At 38.5% G+C, this 15,347-nt stretch overlaps 1 protein-coding gene across 5 annotated transcripts in view; it reads left to right on the forward strand.

Moving 5' to 3' along the window:
• DENND1A (DENN domain containing 1A) overlaps positions 1-15,347 on the forward strand; it is a 194,891-nt gene that overhangs the window by 69,100 nt on the left and 110,444 nt on the right. For all 5 annotated transcript variants that reach the window (XM_054393284.1, XM_054393286.1, XM_054393287.1 and 2 more), the window contains exons 6-7: positions 13,970-14,039; positions 14,777-14,857. In XM_054393284.1, the coding sequence (XP_054249259.1) occupies positions 13,970-14,039; positions 14,777-14,857 (151 nt within the window). The remainder of the gene's footprint in view (positions 1-13,969; positions 14,040-14,776; positions 14,858-15,347) is intronic.

Raw genomic sequence — 15,347 nt, forward strand, 5'->3', positions numbered from 1 at the left:
AAAGGATGTGCCAGATCTCAGATTGTAACGGAGCAGAGCCTGCTTGCAAATCTGCTTGTAGTTAGCCTGGGGCCTTTTGGCAGCAGACTACAGCCGATTGATTTAGTTGCAATCCTTTTTCCTTAATATTTTCCATCTGGCCAACAATGACCTATAAAGACAGACACAAAACAGAGTTTGAAGTATGAGGAGTGCAATAGTGAAATGTTTCCAAATCTCACTCTAGAACCTGCACCAGTGGATCGCTGCTGCTGTGGAGCTGAAGGGAGTTTGTTCTAAAGCACAGCTGAAACAGTGCTGATAAGGAGAAGCCATTGTATTTCTCAAGTTCAGAATTATGTGTTTCCCTTCTTGCTATTTCTTGCTTTCTAATGATCCTGAGCGGAAAGCAAAGCTCTCTCTCAAAAGCTTCCTCTCACCCTTCTCTTGTGCATAATGCAGGGACTAACTCTCAGTGTGGCATCAGGAGCCATGTGAGGGTGAGGGATCAGAGTGGAGACGGGACATAGAGAAGAACATAGACACAGAGATGCTTCAAGGTATGCAACAACAGGCTGGGGGAACTCTCATTCTAATGATATTAATAAGGAGGTGATATGTCCCAGGCTCTGCAATCTGTAGGCTTGGATTAACGCTTTCCAAAATGAACTGCTTCTAGATCTGAGTTATTTGCCAACTCTTCCAATTCTGCTCAAAGCAGAGTTCTTGTTCTGATTACTGTTACCCTAAGCTAGTCCTCTTGATGATTTATTTATTTAGTAAGGTAATATTGCAACCATTCCAAGTTTCAGACATTTAGAACCTAGAACTCTAAATAGGACCTTTGGAGGAGGAAGGAATAGACATTTTTGTGTATTGGCTTTGAAAATTATAATGAGATGTGCAGGGGCAAGGGAAGGAAATTTCTGCTGTCCTAGGTTTACCACATGTTGGACTTACTCCATGTATTTTCTGAAGCTGTTGACTTTATAACTAATGCAGGACTCTTCTCTGAGAGTCACTTCTCAGTTCACAGTCCTTTGTTCTTGTTTCATCTCCATCTGCTGCCTGCTGCTTCTCATCATAGCAGTAGTAAAGCTGGGGATCTGAGCTCATGGATATTGCATTTGTGGAAGTGCAGTCAGAGGCACAACCATGTTGTCTTCAGAGTACTGGTGTAATATAACTGAGCATTTCTGTTGGAAACACTCTTGCTACTTTGATGTTACAATTTGTTGAAGTAAAAGTGAAGGACAGAATTAAAAGCATGAGGAATAGGTGCAGAAGGAAGAAATTAATCCTCATGGTAATTTTAGGAAAGAGCTGAAGATGGACAGGTAAAACATACATTGATATACAGGTTGAAAAAGAAAGGTAGACCGGTTATGATTTTAGCTGGTGTTCATCATATTTCATGTATGATTTTTGGTGTATTGTGCTCCCCCCTCCCCACCACCATGCTGACTCCCCCTCCCATTTCAAGGTAATTATAACCAAAATAAATAACTTTAAAAACAAACAAACAAAAAACCAAACCAAAACAAAAAGTCTTCTTCTGTAAAACCAGAGATTAGATTTCAGGTGGAAATTAGACTTGGTGTCATGTAACAGTCCTGGATGGGAACTGTCAATTGATTTAACTCAACCCATGTCACATAATTTTTATAACAGTGATAACTGCCATTCATTCTGAATATTCCCTCTTGGAGCAAAAATTATGACACTTTTGTATTTAAAGTATCAGTTCTGTGCTGTTGCCTCTAGGTAAAATAGAGGTCTGACCTCCACTTTATTGATGTTCTCTTATGTCATTAAAGTTTCTTAACAGAAGTTATGAAGATATGAAAGGAGCTGTATTTGCTTTCTAAATAGAATAAGGAAACGCACAATATGAAGTTAGTTATGACTTACAACTTTTTGATCTCTCTCAATGCTATCCTCAGAGACCCATGATCCTTGAAAATAAACACCCTCCCCTTCTCCCCTTCCCTCTGCATTACCAATCCATGGCAATGCTGATTAAACTGACTTGTAGTGAGTTTGAAAAACAGCAAAGGTGTGTCAAAGGAAGTTTATTGCAGAGTTTCCAAAGCTTTAATCTTGACTGGAAGTCAAAACACTTTTGTAAAATACCAATGAGAAGGATCGCAACAAAAAATGTCAAATGTTAGTCATACCAATGCATTGCTACTGATGGAATTGGATAAAGCTAAGAACAGTTCATTCTAGTCCAGCCAGTTCACTGGTCTTGCCTACTGACCAGAAAACAATTTTACTTAATTAGGGCTTCATGTCACACCTTCTTTAGTTGCTGAACAACTGTAACAGAAGTAATTAAATCATGTCACTTTTTATTACCTTTGGCCCTGGCTGACTGGCTTGGAAACATCAATTTTAGGGCTAATACAAAATGAATTAGTGCACTACCTTGAGGAAAACCCAGTTCCCTGGCATCAAAAACATAGCAGGGAAGTAGTTAAAGTATGAGATGGTTAAATTGTCTCCTGCACAAATGGATCACTTTTGGGTTGCTGTTTGAAGGTCTGTAAAATGCATCTGTCAGGATTAAGACCATCCTGTACTTCCTGACAGATGTACCCAACATTCCCCCAATGAGGTTACATGGCAACTTCCTCTTTCAAAAATCAAGATGTGGCAGGAGCCCTGAGGTTATGCAGTGGTAATCGAAGAAGCAAGGACTGTTATGAAAGGTAGAATTGCTGAGAAAATCTGCAGGAGTTAACTTCTGCACATTGTTTCAATAGAAAACGTGATTCAGCCAGTGTAATGACATGAGAAAGCACTGCCTCTAGGAAGCCATATAAAGCCTATCTGGATTGTGCATGGATCTGAAATAAAAACTAATTTATGACTCAGACTGTTTATGAACATTCTCAGTAAGTGACAGATCTTCCTCTAAACTCTGCAAGTATTAGCTACCTACTGGTCACTTATCTCGTGTTTTAGCATTAATTGGTGTTGGTACAACAGCTTGAGTATTCAGAGAATAAAATGATTGTGGGCAATTTCCTGTTTTAATCATTTGCTTAAACTGATTGTTAGGTAAGAATTCTTATAAATTCTTATAGAAACCCATGCCCTCTAGCCAGCTGAAGGGACAGAGAGTCTTTTCTGGTCATTGCATGTCATATTTTCAGGCAGTCTGTTGCCCAGATTCATCAGGCAGATGAAGACTCAAGAAATGTCATTTTGTGTGCTTGCTTTTACAGCTAAATGTTGTGAATCCTAAAATGTTGTACACAGTCATAGGCACCCTGCAATCAAATATCAAACTCTCTGACTTGATCTTTCAAGCCTTCAGTTTAAGGACTGTGTTTACATCTTGTGTTACAAATGCTTATCTGCTCTAAGTACATTGACCTTTGTATGACTAGCCCAGTTTCTCCCATTCCCAAATGATGAATTCCAAGTAGCACCAGACCACTGAAATAATCCTGAATTTCTCACTTGACTTTTTCAGCTGTGGTTGGATTTTGAGTTTAATTTTTATGACTTGCTGCCAATTGACTTGGGGACCAAACTTTGCTTATTAGGAGGCATGTGTAGTACCACTGAACTTGTCAGTATTTCCTCACGGTAACGAAATTTCCTCCTTGTGCAGGGGAACTAGGCAAGACCTCACTGCACTTAAGATTGTTTTTTTCCAATAGGAAACAAAAGTGGTTTAAATTCCACAAGAGGGGTGCATCTAATCTGTTTCTTCCTTCTCTTTGCTATTGAAATATTCTCAGTCTCTATCCCAATTTTCCCTGTATGTAATTTACCAAATGTGAAGAATCAATAACATCCAAGAATGTTGTCATTTGAACACAGAGGTGTGAAGCTTTATCCACCTTTGCTCGTTTGGTGGTGGAATGATCTAACGCTGTTCGTTGGACAAAACACAGTCTGGGCTTACTTACTGTCTTGGTCATAAAATGTTTGCCTCCTACTAAAACTAAAACTAAGCCTTTTCTGAATCAGCTTATGATGCTGATTGGAGAGTGAGATTTCCCTTGTGACATGCTTGGTTTTGAGCAGATACTCCTTTGTGTGGCGCAGAAGGTGATTAATTCTCTTTGTCATATGACAATGTGATTAGCCAGTGAAAACCTTGGCTTTCCTCCTATGATTTAAGGTAATTGATACTTGCCTTCCTTAAATACTAATCTGATAGTTCTGATTATTCTAAATATAACTTTATGTCCTAGTGAGTTCTTTCCCAGAGATGGGCATTGATCTTACCTGAGATTTGTTGCTCTACAGGTGGAATGTGTTGGCCCATTGGGAGTCACTTATCCTCTGGTACAGTAACGATGTTTATTACACTGAGAGTGCATTTTGGATTCAGTTTTTTTTTTCCTGTTGTGTGTGTTTGTTTGTTTGTTTCTCCTTAGCCTTTGACATAGGTTGATGGTTAATGACCAATTCAGAATAAATAGGTAGGAAAAACTCCACCTCTGGTTCAAGAGTGGAAGGCCCTGGGAAAGGCAGAAATTATAGAAAACAGTCCTCATGCTCAGCTTCAACTTTAAAATACGTGGCAAATTTCTTCTTTCAACTGAGCAAAAGCCCTTACCAGCCTTTCAGTGTGACTGTTGAACATAGAGGTGTGTTCAGATTTTTCTTCTCTTCAGGAATGTATTGGGGTTTATAGATTGTGATAGACCAAATGCCAAGGTCCTATAGCTTTTGAAGCTCACAACATCAGGGTGCTGCAGCACATTGTGTGTTTACGGATAGGGAGCACTTCTGATTTCTAATAAGAAGTTCCTAATTCTACTGAAATTTCAGCTGAAACTTATAACTAGAGGGCACAGCTCAACAAGCACGTGGGATTGGAGCCTGTAATGAAAAGGAGCTGTTTCTCTGGTCAAGGAAAAAGGGTTAATTTGCATTGCAATGAAAAGGTTGTTCAGGATCTACTATTTCAACCTGTGATAGACTTACCAGTAGTCTTTGATCCCCAAATGAAATGTGATGGATTTCAACTGATGCCAGATGTCTCAAACCTAGTGGGATCTCTGACTGTCTGCCACATCTAGAATTCTCTCTTCCAGCACTTTCATGTGTGCTTTTAAACGTGGCTTGAGAAGAGAGATTCCTTGACAAGCTAAACCTTTGGAATCCTTTCTCTTTATTGTCACTTCAGTGGGGATCTCCAGGCTCTCGTGCTAATGCATCCCACTTAATATAAAATTAAGCCTTAGCTGCTGAAACTGCTTCATAACCATTTTTTTTTAAGTCCAAGAAATGTAGTACTGGTATCATCTGTAACTTTTTTCAGTTTAAGGCTGTTCTCTCCCCTCTTACTATTTGTTAATTAGAGCATTTTACCCTAGCCAAGTAAAAACATAGTTCAATGTATTCCAGTTGGTATTAAGCGAAACAGAATTGTTATCTTTTTAAATCCAAGGCTACCTTGTTGCATTTCATAAATCTTACTATAAACCATCAAGCACTTGAGCATGCCCATCTTCTCACCAACTCTGCTTTATGGGATAGCCTTTGCCTGTGGTTTTAATAAGAATATGAAGACATAATTGTCACTATTTGCCTTGTAAGTGTAAAAAAACCCTTTATTTTTTATGTACCTTTATTTCAGGTCCCTGCCTCAGTCCTTTGCTTTCTTAAAAAACCCAAATCAAAACAACAAAAAACCACCCACAAACCCCCAAAGATTTGCACATTTCTGAAAAAGAACAAGAGACCTTATGAATGTGTTTGGGAGTAGATGGGTCTTCCTGGTTGATTTTACACCTGATCATTCAGACTCAGTCATCCTAGACTGCAGAATCTGAGAAGGGAGGTACACCTGCTCAGGCCTGCTTATAATAGCTGGGTAGAGTAAGAACTGCAGCTTTCTACACTAGAAAAGCCTTGTGTAGTGGGGATTGCACTGCTGTAAAGCTGATAAAATTGCACAGCTCTTTTCTTCTGTCGTCAGCCTGTGCCCCAGGCTGGCTTTTGAGATGTATGTACTCTCCAAAATCTACTTAGAGTTTTGCATTTTGTTTCAGCAGACCCTAGGTTCTGTCTGTGAAATTAATTCCTTTCTCTTTTCTCCGTGTGGACTGTCTGGAGAAATATTACTTGGCAAGTTTTCCCAATGGTATGAATAACTTGTGTGTTAGAAGTTAAAAATCTTTGATTTTTAAAATGGAGTGATCTACCAGCAGGAGAACAGAAAGTCTCCAACAACAGACCAGACCTGAAAGACAGTTCTGAAATAAATTTAACACAGTCTTCTATCATAAAATCCAATAAGCTTTCTTAAATTTTGCAGTGATACATAGTTCACAAGAAACAATCTTTACTATTGAAGATGGTTAAAATGTTGTACATTTTAAATGGCACCTTATGTGTGTCTGTGAGTGTATGGATTTTTGTACAGACTATAGGATGTTTGTACATGGACCCATAAGCCAAAAGGCATGAGATCTCTATTTTCCAGTCTGAAGTATAATGCTCCAGGTTCTTAAAACACAGATTCTTTTTTTTATACAGTGTTTTCCAGTGAAAGTCCAAGATGTATTTTTCATTGAACAACTTTCTTTTTCAGGCTGTAAAATTATGTTGTTTTCTTCCTCTGCAGAGAGCTCCTGTGAGAAGCAGGGGCTATTACTGTGTGCTGGGCTGATGGAAGCTTCATCATGTTGCATACTGTAATGCTAAAGTTCTTCTGAATTCCTTTTATTTACATAAATTCCACAGTGCAGCTGCCCTGGACTTTTTTTTCCTTCCCTAAGGTTTTAGAGTGACCACAAAGAATCTGAGAAAGGGTGACAGCTTTGTCAAACTCAGACTTCAGTTCTATTTGCGATGTCCCAATTAGATGTTAGCACACTAACAAAAGCCTCTTGGAATGGTTGTCTCACTGCCCTTGCACTTTTAGCTTGACTAAAATGTAAAATTGTTACATCATAAATCTCTTTGTTACAGTTTTCTGGCTTCATGTTGTTAAAGGGGTGTATTGAGCTCCTTTGAGCTGCCTTTTGTGAGAGACGCTGCTGCTGCGTTTCAAGAGCCACTGTAGCTGTTTGGGGAGCAGTTGGGTTCAATAGTGGTATTTAGTGAACTTGAGAGGCTTTGTGTGAGTGAGACTTGCTGGGACTACTTATGCTTGGTCACACAGGGTAGAAAAACAGGAAAGGGAATGTTTTAATTGACTTTTATTATTAATACACAGTGGCAAGTCACCAAAGTAAGCACTTTCTATTGACAATTATGTAATATTAAGATGTTCCACAAGACAAGATGTGCAAGTCCAGTGTGAGCCAGTTCTGTGGGGTTAAATACTTCTAAGATATGTATGTGATGCATGTGGTTAAGTCTAGAACTGTTAACTGAATCTTGTGGAATCATGGAAAGATCATTCATGGATAATAATCAAAGGGAAGTTTATAAGAAAACTGAGGGAAATTCGTAAAGGAAATAAAGTCTGTGAGAGTGAGAAAAGGAAAGGATTCGGATGGCTTTCTACAATGGTTTGAGGTCTAATGCAGAGACAAAACCTGGAAATAAAAAAAAAAAGCTGATGTTCAAAAAAAGGCTGTTGGCTGATCCTGTGGAAGGTAAGCCTGCATCTCATCAACATGCACAGATGTTGCTATGGAGATTTGTGGGTATGTGTGTATGTGTTTAAGCTTACAAGTGTGAGAATGTGTCAGTAGACTGAGTCTAGAAGAGAGAATAATGATGTACTGAGTTCCATAAGGTGTAAGGGAAGACACTGGAACACATAAATGTGGTTGAACTGGGAATTTAGCCTGTGGGAATACCCAAATGAGCCCAGAGGTGCCTTGCTTCTTTCAAATGCATTTTGTAAAAATGCTGAAAACATTGGGTGGGGGAAAGAAAGGAAGGTTGGGGGAAAAAAAATTAATCATGTATTACAATAAAGGAAAATAATAGATGTATGAAGGCTTCTCTGTCTTGAGGGGAAGGAAAGGAATACTTTTAAAAACATGTAGTTAAGTCATTTAATAGTCTTAGCTGGTAAAATCGAGGTGGAAGTTAAAAATAATTAAAAGGAGGAAATTCACATTTTTGATGAAGGGAAGGAAAAAGTGTTTTGATGGCTCTGTTTTTGCTATTTAATACTTTGTCTTCATAAAACCACTGAAGAGCATGATGACTGTCCACCATAATTTAGTTAATCATCACATTCTGCAATCACCATTATTAGCTTAATAAAGACCATGATTGCTAACGTTAGGAGTCTAATTACCAGCTCCAGGAGAATGGAAAGAAGCAGCATGGGTTTAAAGTATAAATGCAAAAACTCTTAAGATAAATAGTCTCTAAGAGACTGTAGTGAGTTTTGATACATTTTCCATACTCATGTTCTTTCAAATGGCAGGAGGAGAGGGGACACCACAAAGATATCTTCTGAGTTCCAGATGCAAGGATTTGTAGTTCATCCTGCAGGTACTGACAATACCTTGGTCAGAAAGCATATCCTGTGCTTCTCTAGGAAATTTCATCTTTTTTCACATTGCTGGATTTTACTTGAGATTTTGATGTCCTACATGACTTTTCTGAGGATGGCAAGTTTAGAACAGTGATGTTGCTTGAGTGGACATAGAGAATGAGACACACATGCCACTACCGATACCAGTCACTTGCCTCATATGAGTGTGACCATGCAAGAAAAGGTGTTTGACTCATTAGACTAATGCTTTGTCAGGCAATAACTTTATGGGCTTCACAGTGATTTTACTGCCACAACTAAGTACCAGGTCATCTATGGTTTGAATTAATTATTCAGTGTCCAAGAACTGAAACACCACTGTGGTTTATTGATACATGCACAAGTTGTGCTGGCTGAAGAACTACTTGGCCTGAATTTCCTTTCCTTACACTTTTGTCACAGGAGTACTTGCAGTGAAGGTAGTGAGAATGCCTACTATGGTTTATGTAGGAGCAAAGCTTATTGTTGGCAGAATTAGGTATTCCAGTGGCCTAGAAATTACTGTCCTGAGCAAAAGGTCAAGATGCAGGAACTCTTTGAATACAATCCTGGCTAATACAGACAGATTTTGTGAGCCTGTCACTACAGAGAAGTGTGCCCATCTGTAAAATGGAAATGACTGTTCTGTTTTGCAAGGGAGATGGCAGTTGGTTATGCTGTTATCAAAATATATAGTATGTGTTGTAAATAAATACATGTGAACAATTCCACTTCTGATTTGTGTGAATGGAAAGAATAAAAGTTCTATCTCCTTGTAACTCAGTCTTTAGGACATGCTGCATTAAATATGTTGGTGTTTGTCTCGTTAATTTCAAATGACAGAGATCTGTACAAAAATGCAGTTCTGCCTATATACAGAGTGGGAGTTGTTCTAGTGCTTGGTGGAAATTGTGTGAACTAAGGAAGTACTTGAATTTGTAGGGTTGAGGAAAACATAGGTACCTTGCAGGTACCTTTCCAGAAGTGTTTGCTTTGCTTTTTCACGGTGTCAGTACACCAGTAAAATTGAACACTGGAGCTGTAAGTGTTGACAATTAATTTTATTAACAGTTACTATAGTAATTAGCAAATCCTCATAGAACATTTTCAAAGTTAGCTGTTGCCACTGAGGCTTGCTGCTGCCACACTGTAGCATTTTTGCTGCCGAAGTTCTTAATACACTTTCAGACTCTTTAGTGCTTCATGGGAGTTTATTTTGCGTTCAGCTTTCACCATGTTCTTGCACACTTGGCTTATCTTGCCATTGCTTTCTCATTCACAGTCACTTGTTACAGCTAACACTGGAAAATCTCTCCCTTTCAAGTTGACTTCACTGGAGATTTACCTTTCTAACAGAAAATAAAATTCCTAGTTCCATATCAGGTTTGTCCAGCCTCTTTTTACACTTGACCTTGGATGTACATGGTATTTGTGAGAGAGTACAGTGATTCAGAGTGGTGCATGCTATAACTTATGTCTCTCCTTCATTTTAATGAGTGTTCAAAAATATCAAACAATAATGGTGAAATTTTAACATTCAAAGAAAGTATATTTATTAGCAAAACCTCTCTTCTTTAGTAATGCTTCAAAACTGGATATGCAGTAGCTGGCTGTTCCTGAGGAAGCCTTCTTTTACTTGATAAAGAAATCAACTGGATCACTGTGAGATAACTTGTTGACAGATTTCGCCTTTGCTGTTCTTGGAGATGTTGCATTTATTATTTACTGCTGGAGAATTCCATTTGACTAAACTAGTTCCATGTCTTCACATGCAGGCAATCACAGAACTATCATCTTGGGTTTGTATATTATTTCTTGGCTTCTTTCTTTGGGAGGCAATCTCTTACTGCATCCTTCTGCTGGGGAATGGTGATACGCACTCGTATGTATGAATGTATGTACCCCATGGCTGGGTGCATATAAAGGCAGTTGCTTTAGTTCTAAACTCCTAGCTCAATATTCTCCAATTCCAGTTGCAGTCTCTTCTGGAGGTCAGAAAATATGACCTCACATGTGCTGCTGTGATAGTTTTTTTAAATGTTAAAACGCACAAGTGGATTAATATGTTGAAAACTCAAAGCTAAATTGACTGCAGTACAGCATTTTCATCTGGGCAGCAGCTAATATTGGGTGATGACATTTTCTGTTCAGTGTAACTTTTGAAGTATAGATTGGACTTGTGGGAGTGAGGCTGACTGGTGAGCTGGGCCTTTGGCAGCTGTTGGTCTGCAAGTCATCTGCGTCCTCCTGCCTTCCCCAGTACTTCAGCTCTGACATCTCAGGACAAAGGCTCTGCTGCTTCTTGCCAGTTGAGTCTAGGAAAGGTGAATCTCTTCATAACTAAAGACTTCTACCCACTGGGATTGTTGGGCTCTGGTATCATGTTCACTTGCTGCTTTCTCTCTGTCCTGTTGTCTTGGCCCAGCTGTCCACTGATTTTGCATTTTGGAAACATTTGTATTTACAAGCTGCAGTGCAGCACTATTGTCTTAACGTTTGGGCTGCCCCTAATTGCTATGACACATGTAACTAATGATGTTTTGTACTTTCAAGGAGTGCACTAAAAAGGCGATGACATATGAGTTACTGAATAAGGTACTGTGCAACTCGTGCAGCAGAGTTTGTGCAGACCTGCTGTAGCACAATAAGCAGTTTTCCTGTGCTTGTTTCTGTCAGACTGGCCTGTCTCCAGCACTGAGGCTGCATCACATACTACAGGTTCAGAGGGAGAGAAAGAGTGCTAAACCCATCTCTCAGCTTGAAGAAGCCTGATTTGATTAGGCTTTGGTTTGATTTGGATGATTTGTGGCAAACACCTCACTGTATGTGTGTGCATGTGTGAGGGAATGGAAAATGGGTGTAAAAAAAAAAAATGCAGTTTACCCTTTTATTTTTGTTTACTCTTCAGCCACAATCTGATTTATGCTTATTGGAGTCTTTGAACTTCAACTCCCTTGAAGAATCTCTAGTCTATCGCTTTTTTGATGTTGCGTGAAGGGGGATGTGTGTGTGAGTGTGCCTGCAACTCGCAGGCTGTGGTGCTCTGGGCAATTTCACTCCAGAGCGCTTCCCTTCCTTTGTTTAACCTATGACCTGTGAAAACAAGAGTTAATCAAAAGTTCTAAGGTAGCTAAGAGGAAGGGGAAGTGTTTGGTTACAAATTAAATATGAGCAAGTCATAAGCCATAAATCTTCAGCAGTGCTACCAGTTGTGCTGCTGAAGTTGCATGTGGTTCAGAAAGTTTTTTGGTTATAAATTCAACCTCCATTTCTTTGGAAGGGGTGTTTAAGGGCTGCCTCGAAGTAAAAAATCCACGTATTTTCTTTTTTCTTTTTTGGCAGAGATCTAAAAGAAAATTCAGGTAACAATATTTCTTCATTTTAGGGTTTGTTTGGTTTTTTCCAACTTTAAGTGGTCACAATTTGGTCTAATAAAAGCAGAACTGTTTCACTCTTGAGCCATAAACACATAGAATAAGTGATGAAGTAAAAGTATTGAAGATGGCAGGATAAATTAGTCTTTTAACATATCTAAAGCTTGCAGGATGAGATTGATCCTGAATTCTGCAGTGATGAGGGAAGTGAAAATTGAAGTGAAATTGTCTACATAATTTATGCAATTTCATGGTGGATTGGTTTGTTTTATCTTGTCTTGCACCTCTCTTGAGCAAGAGCCACAGAGATCTCTATGTGTTGTAGTGTGCCAAGGTCTGCTTCAAATATCAGCTAATTTCCTCAGCTTCAGAACTGTGAAGCTTCTGTCCTCAAAATGGAACATTATTCTTAAAATAAGAAAAAGAGGAGGTTGTGCCGTGATGCTTAACCGTCATTTGGGAAACATGGATTAAAATAACGATGAGTTAGTGTTAAACAAAGGGCAGTAATGAAGTTCATTATAAGACACTCATGAAAAGAGAAGGGAAAGCAAACAGTAATCTGGCTGCAACCTTTTTGTTGTATAGAGGGTTTGCTGATGTTTCGATGTTGTGTGAATCCGAGACTTTATCTGGGCTATTTTTATTAGAATCAGGGAAGCTATTTTTCTAGGTGCTGAGCCGAAGAATTGAAACCTGATTTGGTTGGAGCATTCTCATGGGTAGGACTTGCAGATTGGTTATGTTGGGTGTATTGCTCCCTTGAAACTGTAGCAAGGTGTGGTTTAGCTATGAACAGCCAGGCCCCCGACAGGATGGAGAAGCATTATCTTTGAAGAAAGAATGTACCTGACCACGGTGCAAGACTCGGCATTGTCCCTATTTGGTCCCTGCACTGCTCGTTGCAAATGGTGCTGGGAACCTGCTCTGTCCTCACCCACCAGTGCTGGGGCTCTAAATGAAGCACAGCTCTGGCAGAACAGAACAGAGGTGACTCGCTTTTGTTCATTGCTTTTATGCTGACACATACATTATAAACACAATAATACTTTAAAAGATGCTCATTTTAATTCTATAAATATAGTTTTTCATCAAGATCCCTGAGCAATTAAGGAGAACTTGAAATACACCTTCATGAAATAAGTTTTGGGTTCATACTGCTGGGAGCTGTGCTGTCTTTTCAGACTCTTTTGATAGATGCCTTACAAGGATTTGTTTACCAGGTTCTTAATCTCTACTTAGTAGATATGTTTTGAGAGGATTTCTTGTTACTTTTGTAATGGCTTTTAACTCTGCTGAAGTTTATTTAACTAAACAGAAAGAAAGGAATTATCTTCTAGCTAATCCTTCATGATTGTTTACAATATAATGCCAAACTTAAATGCTGTTTAAAGTGGTAATTGTCTGTCTTTCTGGCACTGTTCTAATACACAGTTTGTAAAGATGCTTAGAGCATATTAATTTAAATGATAATACTGTCATATAACATGAAAAGTTAAGTTGCTTATCAGTATATTTTGATAAGCTACTTACATTTTACAGTAGCATTTGCAGGCTTCAAACAAATGTCAGTGATAGAGTGCCATTCACTTTATCTGTCTCATATATAGCTTCTCACTTCATTTGTTACTGAAAGCTGTACAGTTGGGAACCACAGGGCACTCAATTCTTTATAGCTGTCAGGATGTAGTCATATTTTATAAAAACTTTAAATCCTGTCTGACTATATCAAAATAGATTCCATTTGCTTCAGAAGGCTTCTGTGATTAGAAGAATAATCAGTTTGTGCGTCACACAAACTTGCTTTCCTATTTGCTGCAGCTGAGGGGAAATTCCTCACTGGTATTTAAAAAGGAATTGAAATAAAGAACTGTGCTATTGAGACCTAAAATCATAGCAAAGCATACTGTGGTGAAAAGTAACATCTTAGCTGTCTGCCTTATTTTATGGAGTGAAAACGTAATGTAATTGAAAAGTATTGGGTTTTCTGTGTGTTTGTCTTTCAATTATGTTTCTTTATTTCTTTTGAAAATTGAGTGTCATGTCCAGTGGAAGCTTCTGTTAAGATACATCTGTGTAATAAAGGCCAGCAGTCTTGGATTTATTAACTGACATTTAGAAAGTTAAACATTTATTTTATTTCTTTCTATTTTTTTTTCTCCAGTTACCTCCCATGGTTTGAAGTCTTTTATAAGCTGCTCAATATCTTGGCAGATTATTCAGCAAAAGGACAGGTATTGTTCTAAAGTATTAAAACTTCCTTTCCCTGCACCAGTATCAAGTAAGGGAGAGAGGATGAAAGCAAGCTTGTTTAAGAAGTGCTTGTATGAGAGATGACCATGTGGAATACTAATCTGTATGATGCATATAGAAGAGCATATTCAGCCAAGCTGAAAGCTTGGCATGTATCTCTGAAAAATAAAAATGCTTTTAGATTGTCTTTGAGAAAAGATGGCAACACCTAGCCTGCTTTCCTGTACTTAAAACATAAGCAGCCTAACTGGGAAGATTATACTTGTTCTTTGATTCGTTACCATTTTGTGGTAACAATTGTATTTTGCATGTGTCAATCATTTGCATTTGAGGTAGAAGCTCTTAGGATCAAGTCTTCATCTCAGTGGATTAAATACATTGGTTTTATCCTAAGTTAGTGAGTTGTTATTTAGAACTTGCAGTGAAAACCAGCTTGCTCTGAGTAACTCTGCACTGCATAGTTTGGTGATTCAGTAGGTTACAGAAATACATATGAAAAAAAAATCTCAAAAACTCCTGTTATTAAACCCAGCTGTCAGAGAAAACTACATTTATTTCTGTTCCTAGCCTAGTGTATAAATCTATTTTCACATTTTCCTTTGCACTTGCAAGTTCTCTAGGCACTCAATACCACAAACATTGCCCAGCTGTCTTGGAGTTTAGCCTGTTATGGCAATGCCTACTTAGTATTCCTCTGTTTTTTTCCTCCTTATTTCAGGATAGTCAAAGGAGTGAGCTCCTAGAAACATTTCATAAACTTACCATCCCTGAGCCAGGAACCTCTGTTCATCTTGGAGTGGTAAGTGAAGTGGGAGAGATGTGAACTAAGGAGCTCAGTTTTCATTACATATCATAGTAGAGGAATGTCAAAAGCAATTCTCCTTTTTGGAACTTGGTACTTGAATGTTGTTTTCCTGTGAGGACACAGAGCTGTGAAATTCCCCTTTTCACATTTGGGGCCCTCTGTTTCCCTTTCCTTAACCTCCAGTGTCTTTGAAATGCTGTTCCCTGATTGGAGGAAGATTGTATATATTCCCCATGGAAATTTCTCACCATATCCTCTGTGACCTGTGAGAGGTCACAGAGCAGCAACATGACATTTATTGCCCACACTTCTACAGAAGTCCTGAATCTTGCAAGTATGCAAGGGGGACAACACTGGAAATCAGTCTCCTACCTGTCATAGCAGTGTTTTCTGTATTAACTATTTATTTACTGTTTCTTCTTTCCTCCAAGAAAAAGCTTCAAATACAAAAAAGTATTTATTTCATTTTTATATCTTGTGAGAA

This window comes from Indicator indicator, chromosome 28, assembly GCF_027791375.1.
Source record: "Indicator indicator isolate 239-I01 chromosome 28, UM_Iind_1.1, whole genome shotgun sequence".
In the NCBI taxonomy this organism is placed as follows: domain Eukaryota; kingdom Metazoa; phylum Chordata; class Aves; order Piciformes; family Indicatoridae; genus Indicator; species Indicator indicator.